Source organism: Henckelia pumila, chromosome 3 (genome assembly GCF_033568475.1).
Source record: "Henckelia pumila isolate YLH828 chromosome 3, ASM3356847v2, whole genome shotgun sequence".
Classification (NCBI taxonomy): Eukaryota; Viridiplantae; Streptophyta; class Magnoliopsida; order Lamiales; family Gesneriaceae; genus Henckelia; species Henckelia pumila.
The window spans coordinates 13,169,899-13,177,342 of record NC_133122.1 but is presented as its reverse complement, the minus strand read 5'-3'; the positions used below and the strand labels follow the sequence as shown (position 1 = coordinate 13,177,342).

Here is a 7,444-nt window from a genome sequence, read left to right as displayed (position 1 = left end):
TCATGGGGATCATGCCACTAAAACACGGGCTTTATCTAAGTCCTGCAGACCTGGTTTCCCGGGCTCCTGAGGCTACTGGCCTGCCTTAATACGGCCCTACCCCTCCGGGGCATTCGTGGCCCTGACCCCTGGCTTACCGGGGCATCACTACTCATCCCAAAAATAGTCGGGCTAGAGTCTCACTCGCTGTCCTGACTTACAGTCCCGCCACCCTTGCTTTTTAATACAACCTTGTAATCCCTGACTCTTTATGTCCCTGCCCCCCGGGGCATTCGTGGCCCTGCCCCCTGGCTTACCGGGGCATCACTACTCATCTCAAAAATAGTCGGGCTAGAGTCTTACTCGCTGTCCTGACTTACAGTCCCGCCACCCTTGCTTTAATACAACCTTGTAATCCCTGACTCTTTATGTCCCTGCCCCCCGGGGCATTCGTGGCCCTGCCCCCCTGGCTTACCGGGGCATCACTACTCATCCCAAAAATAATCGGGCTAGAGTCTTACTCGCTGTCCTGACTTACAGTCCTGCCCCTGGAGGCAGCCGAGCAAGGTCTTCACTCTGCTCAGCTAGACCGTGCCCGCTTTGAAGCTGATCTAGGGCAGGCTCGAGATGCTCTAGCTATCACTACGGCTGAGTTGAAGGCGGCTGAAAACCGAGCTGCAGAGGCTCAAGCTTAAGCGGCCAGTGCGAGGGATAAAGCGGAGAAAGCAGTGTCAGCTCTGGAAACTCGCCTGAATTCAGAGGAAGAGCTAAAAGCAACTTTCCTATCTTCTGCTGAGTTTCAAGAGGCAGTGGTGGATAGATCGTACACCTTTTTCCAGGTCGGATTTTACAAATGCCGAGATCAATTCAAGGAAGCTGTCCTATGGTCTTCTGACTAGAGAGATTTTCCCGACTTGGATAAGGCCATCGACTCCCTCCCCGCCACCCAAGGAGCTGAAAATGCGAAGGCTGCCCCGAGTCAGACAACTACAGATGTCGGTCTTTCTAATAACCCCGCATTTTGAATTATTATTTGTAATTGGGCCGTAGGAGCCCCTCCTCTCATAATCCGTTGTCAATGTAACTCCTCTGTTCTTGTTATCCATTATTTAATGCCTTATATATATAAATAAAAGAGTAGGTAATGCCAAGGGCTTATATATGCCTTGGGCTTATGATGGTTTCCGGGGCCTGGAACCTCCCGGGCTTATATAATGCCAAGGGCTTATATATGCCTTGGGCTTATGATGGGTGCCGGGGCCTGAAACCTCCCGGGCTTATATAATGCCAAGGGCTTATATATGCCGTGGGCTTATGATGGGTGCCGGGGTCTGGAACCTCCCAGGCTTATATAATTCCAAGGGCTTATATATGCCTTGGGCTTATGATGGATGCCGGGGCCTGGAACCTTTCGGGCTTATATAATGCCAAGGGCTTATATATGCCTTGGGTTTATGATGGGTGCCGGGGCCTGGAACCTCCCGGGCTTATATAATGCCAAGGGCTTATATATGTCTTGGGCTTATGATGGGTGCCGGGGCCTGGAACCTTCCGGGCTTATATAATGCCAAGGGCTTATATATGCCTTGGGTTTATGATGGGTGCCGGGGCCTGGAACCTCCCAGGCTTATATAATGGAAATCCTTCTTTCATGATAAAACTCCTTCATTAATAAAACATTGAATACAAAACATTACACAAAATACTTCTTCAAATGTAAAGCATTCCATGGTCGCTTGAGGGGGCGTCCCTGGCCATCTTGTAGGTACCAAGTATTAGCACCGACTTTTCTGATAAGCTTATATGGTCCCTCCCATCGGGCATCTAGCTTCCTTACTTCCCCTGCTGGATTAACTCTTTTCAACACAAATTCTCCTTCTTTGAATTCCCGAGGCCTGACCTTCGGATTATAGGCTCTCATCACCCGAGCTCTGTAGGCCTCCATTCTATGAGCCGCCTTCTCTCTTCGTTCTTCAATGAGATCCAATTCTTGTGCCCGGGCTCCTTCGTCTGTGTCCTCATATGCTTTAATCCGAGCTGAAGGCTGTCCGATCTCTACTGGCAAAATAGCCTCCGACCCATATACCAGGCTAAAAGGTGATTCTTGTGTTGCAGTATGTGGAGTGGTGTGATAGGCCCATAACACACTCGGGATCTCTTCAACCCAATCTTTCCCCATTCCATGAAATCGCGCCTGTAAAGATCGAACAATAGTACGATTGGTTACCTCTGTTTGGCCATTACTTTGAGGATAGGCGACCGAGGTGAAAACCTGCTTAATGCCCATCTCGGCACACCAGTCTGCCAATTTTTGCCCCTGAAATTGCCTGCCATTATCCGAGACCAGCTTTCTCGGTAGCCCAAATCGACATACTATGCTTTTCCATAAAAATTTCATCACCTCGGCCTCTGTTATTTTCGCCAAAGGCTCTGCCTCCACCCACTTGGAAAAATAATCAACAGCTACCAACAAGAACTTCTTCTGTGCCCGGGCTAGTGGAAAAGGTTCCACTATGTCCAGACCCCATTGATCAAAGGGGCAGGATGCCCATATCGGATTCAAGTTTCTTGCCGGGCTATGCTGTATATTTCCGAACCTCTGACATCCTTCACAAGATCGGGAAATCTTGGATGCGTCTGCCTGCATAGTGGGCCACTAGTATCCTGACAGCAACACCCTTTGGACCAGACTCATAGACCCTCCATGGTTTCCACAACATCCCTCGTGCACTTCCCGCAAGACATATTCGGTTTCTCCTTCCCCCAAACATTTGAGCAAAGGGCCCTAGTAGGAACGCCTATACAGGCTTCCTCCCAAGATAGCAAACCTGGCTGCCTGTCTTCGTATGATCCGGGCTTGTCCTTTGTCCTCCGGGAGATTCCCCTGAGTTAGGTACTTGAAAATCGGGGCCTTCCATGTGTTTACTTGGAGGACCGGCTCCTGGGCTTCTATGGCAGCCACCGTTTCCCTTTGCATAAGGGATTCTCTACTATCACCTTCCCCCGCGACCGCTCTTTTAGCCAAGGCATCTGCTTCCATATTTTCTTCCCGGGGTATCTGCTCTATACTCCAAGTGTTGAAACTGGCCCCGAGCTCTTCAATCATCTTACAATATTTTATCAATTTCTCCTCTCGAGTACAGAAGGTTTTGTTTACTTGCTGAACAACCAACTGAGAGTCAGAATAAATTATGATATGACTTACCCCGACATCCCGAGCTCGTTGCATCCCAGCTATCACAGCCTCGTATTCAGCTTCGTTGTTGGAGGCCTAGAAGTCTAGCTTCACGGCTATCTCAATCTTCTCTTGGGCAGGTGAGATCAGGATGATCCCCACACCACTGCCTCCAACACCACTTGCTCCATCTACAAAAACCCTCCATACTTCCTCTTGGCCAAAAGCGGCCACCTCTGTCAAAAAATCCGATAAATCCTGGGCTTTGATGGCCTTACGTTGCTGGTACTCAATATCATATTCTCCTAATTCCACCGACCACTTCACGAGCCTCCCCGAGGCATCTGGATGAGTCATAATGCGCCCCAGGAGGCTATTAGTAAGAACAGTTACCGGGTGAGACAAGAAATAAGGTCTCAATTTCTGGGCCGTTATTACTAGAGCCAAGGCCATCTTCTCAATCTCCGTATATCTAACTTCCGCCCCCTTCAAAGCATGGCTGACGTAGTACACAGGCCTCTGATCTCCCTTTTCCTCTTTTATCAAGACAGTGCTGACCGCCTTTTCTGTAGTGGATAGATATATCCACAATCGTTCCCCTGGTTCCGGCTTAACCAAGATAGGCAAGCTAGCCAGATGCTCCTTCAACTCCTGAAAGGCCTGCTCGCATTGCTCAGTCCAGCCAAACCTCTAGGCTTTACGCAACACTTGGAAAAAATGATAGCTGCGATGAGCTGATCGAGCTATAAACCGAGCCAGGGCTGTAATCCGGCCGGTTAATCGATGTACCTCCTTAATAGACATTGGTGAAGGCATTTCCCGCAACATCTTCACTTTTTCAGGGTTGACTTCTATCCCACGTTCAGTGACCATGAACCCCAGAAACTTGCCACTTTTCACCCCAAACATACACTTGGCCGGGTTCAATTTGATCCCATATCGCCGAACTGTCGCAAAGGTTTCCTCCAAGTCGGGTAAGAAACTATCCCGGGTCCTGGACTTCACCAATATATCATCCACATATACCTCCACATTTCGACCCACCTGTTCCCGGAACACTCTGTCCATCATCCGCTGATACGTAGCTCCTGCATTTTTCAAACCAAATGGCATCACTACGTAGCAGAAAGTACCTCCCGAGGTGACAAAGCTGACTTTGTCTTGATCTTCCAGGGCTAAAAGAATTTGATGATAACCCTGGTATGCATCCATGAAGCTCAGCAATTCACACCCGGATGTGGAATCCACCAACTGGTCAATTCGGGGTAAAGGATAGCAATCTTTGGGACAAGCTTTATTTAAATCCCGGAAATCCACACACATTCTCCACTTCCCAGTAGCCTTTGGTACTAGCACTACATTGGACAACTAAGTATGAAATTGTATTTCCTTGATGTGCCCGGCCCGCAGTAGCTCTTGAACCTGCTCTGCTATCACTTTATCATTCTCGGCCCCAAAATGCCTCTTCTTTTGTAAGATAGGTCGGGAACCCGGGCTGATGTTTAGTTTGTGTTCTGCCACCTGAGATGAAACTCCCACCAAATCACCCTGAGCCCAGGCGAACACATCCTTATTCTGAATGAGGCAGCCTCTCAATGCTTCAATCAACCATGCGTCTAAATCCCGAGCTATTTTAACAGACTTCCCTGTTTGCCCGGGCTCTATCTCTACCACTTCATACTCGCTTTTAGATTCCTCCACAGAACAGACTTCCCTTCCCCCCAAGGCTCCTTCCTTTCCATTCTGTTTTGCCCTCTTGTAGTCTATCTTCACTGTCTCGGCATAGCATTTTCGAGAGGAAGGCTGATCTCCTCGGACTTCTCCGACCTTATCTCCCACTGGGAATTTGATCTTTTGATGGTAAGCTGAGGCTACGGCTTTGAAAGAGTTCATAGCCAGCCTACCCAAGATGACATTATAGGAAGAAGGTGCTTCCACTAATGTGAATCTTGTCATGACCATCCTCTTCTCATCTCCTGATCCCAAGGTGATGGGCAGCAACATTTCCCCTTGGGGTTGGACAGTGTGCCCGGCAAAACCATACAAGGCGGTTTTTACCGGGCTCAACTCATAACCCTGCAAATCCATCTGCTCAAATGCTTCTTGAAAAAGGACACTTACTGAGCTTCCCGAGTCAACGAACACCCTTCGAACATCATAATTGGCGATCCGAGCTTGTATAAGCAAGGCATCATTATGTGGTAAGTTTACTCCCTCTAGGTCTTGGGGTCCAAATGTGATGATTGGCCCCGCACCCTGCCTTCCTTCCTCCACCCCTAAACTTTCCCTCCGACTCCAGGCCTTCCTAGCTCGGTTGGAATCTCCGTCCGTAGATCCTCCCGATATCATGTTAATGATACCTTTGGCTGGCCCGTCCCCAGATGTTTTGTCTTTTTTTGCATGATCTATTTCTTGTTTCCCTTTTTCCCGAGAGCTGGTGGCATCCCGGGGAGGAATCGATGTCTGTGGCCCCCGAAACCAAGGCACGCTTCGGGGCTTTTTTGGGACCGGCCTACCATCTTTAACATAAGGCAGTTGGTGTCTTGGCTGCAGAGTTCGGCACTCACTGGTGTCATGAGTGCACTCTTGATGAAGTGCACAGTACTTCCAGAGCTTCTCCTTAGAAACAGGGGCCTGCGTGTCCACCCTTTCTTCACACATATGAACAGCCTTATCTCGGGTCCCTCGGTACGGAGCATACCGGGACAATCGCCCCATGGGATCATGGTTCTCTCTACTTCTTCCTTGTTCCCGGCCTCCCTCCCGCCGGGCCACCTCCTTTTTCTGCCTTTGAGCTTCCTCCATGTTAATGTATTTTTCAGCCCGAGCCAGCAAATCTTCAAAGGTCCGGGGTGCTTTTTTCACTAGTGATTTGAAAAATTCCCCTTCCCAAAGACCTTGAGTGAAAGCCGTGATCTTGGTATCCTGGGCACAAGTCGGGACCTCCAAAGAAATTTTGTTAAACCTTTTGATATAGGTTCGTAGAGACTCCTCTCCTGACTGCTTTGCTTCAAAGAGGCTATAGGCAGTTTTCCTATACCTTTTGCTACTGCCGAAGTGCTGCAAAAACACTTGCTTGAATTCTGCAAATGATTGAACACTCTGGGGCTCCAACTTCTCAAACCATCTTTGGGCAGAATCCACCAAAGTGGTTAGGAAGACTTTGCATTTGATCTTATCTCCATAGAAATGTAACATGGCTACATTTTCAAACCGAGCCAAGTGCTCCTCTGGGTCTGTGCTCCCATCGTACTTCCGGATTTTTTCCGACTTGTAATTCAGTGGCAAGGGTTCCTCTATCACCTCCTGTGAAAAAAAGGCAACCCGGAATTTTGATAGGGCAAGCCATTTGGGAACCCCCCTCCTCCAACTTCTGTACCTTCTTCCTGAGCTCATGCAACTCATCTGCCATGGACGGCTGTATTGAGTGCATCCAAGAGCTTTCTTCTTCTTCTCCTTCTTGAACCTGGGCAGTAGGGTTTGGATTACCCTGATTCCCTTCTTCCTCCACTGTTATGTCCTTTGATTGTGGCTGCTTTGCAGCTATCAACGACTTCCGTACCACATCTTGGACAAATGATTCTAACTGCTCCAAGGGAATGGTAATATTCCGTCCTGGCTGATGGTCTCCAGGTAATGTTTGATCATGAGAAGCCATATCTACGTCTATAGAACAAGCTTTCCCACAGACGGCGCCAATGATGATGGTTTGTAAAACCAAGGCCCGGGCTATTAGGATAGTGATGTGGGCCTGACGTGGTGACCGGGCTAATGGAAGTATTATATGAGCTGTCCTTCCTTAATCAAGATGATCTGCACACCAAGGAAGGGAATAAAAATCACGTTAGTGGGGCGCCGGAGGAGTTTCCGGCGGGGCCACTCCGATGCTTAAGTTAGACTTAGAAATAGAGTGGGCTTTTTAGAGAAACGAGTATAGTGCTTTCAAAGTTTAGATGAGCATACCTCTACAAATATCTGTGACCAGGTATTTAAAGGTCTTGGAGTGAGAGTGTCACTCCGCAATTCCAGGGTAGTGGCCACGATCTGGATCGTGGGTGCGGTAGTTGCCCACGTTTTCCTGTCACGTACGATGAACCCGGAAAGCTCGGGTTTATGATAATCATGGGGATCATGCCCCTAAAACACGGGCTTTATCTAAGTCCTGCAGACCTGGTTTCCCGGGCTCCTGAGGCTACTGGCCTGCCTTAATACGGCTCTACCCCTCCGGGGCATTCGTGGCCCTGCCCCCCTGGCTTACTGGGGCATCACTACTCATCCCAAAAATAGTCG

General features: G+C 48.9%; 1 protein-coding gene across 1 annotated transcript; it reads right to left on the bottom strand.

The window, feature by feature from the left end:
- Positions 1–3,250: 3,250 nt before the first annotated feature.
- On the bottom strand, positions 3,251–6,812 carry LOC140888102 (uncharacterized). Its single transcript, XM_073295782.1, has 5 exons — positions 6,534–6,812; positions 4,577–6,460; positions 4,288–4,405; positions 3,944–4,242; positions 3,251–3,814 (listed from the first exon to the last, which is right to left on the bottom strand). Exons 1-5 carry the CDS (start codon positions 6,810–6,812, stop codon positions 3,251–3,253), a joined length of 3,144 nt encoding a protein of 1,047 aa, XP_073151883.1.
- Positions 6,813–7,444: the final 632 nt, after the last annotated feature.

What these genes read in the sequence shown, in the direction of transcription:
- LOC140888102 (XM_073295782.1), bottom strand. Translation starts at nt 6,812, where the DNA reads ATGGCTTCTCATGATCAAACATTACCTGGAGACCATCAGCCAGGACGG. An exon ending in ATAAAGTGATAGCAGAGCAG is followed by an intron (nt 4,406 to 4,576) that starts GTTCAAGAGCTA and finishes CGAATTGACCAG; the next exon opens with TTGGTGGATTCCACATCCGG. An exon ending in CACCAATGTCTATTAAGGAG is followed by an intron (nt 3,815 to 3,943) that starts GTACATCGATTA and finishes CAATGCGAGCAG; the next exon opens with GCCTTTCAGGAGTTGAAGGA.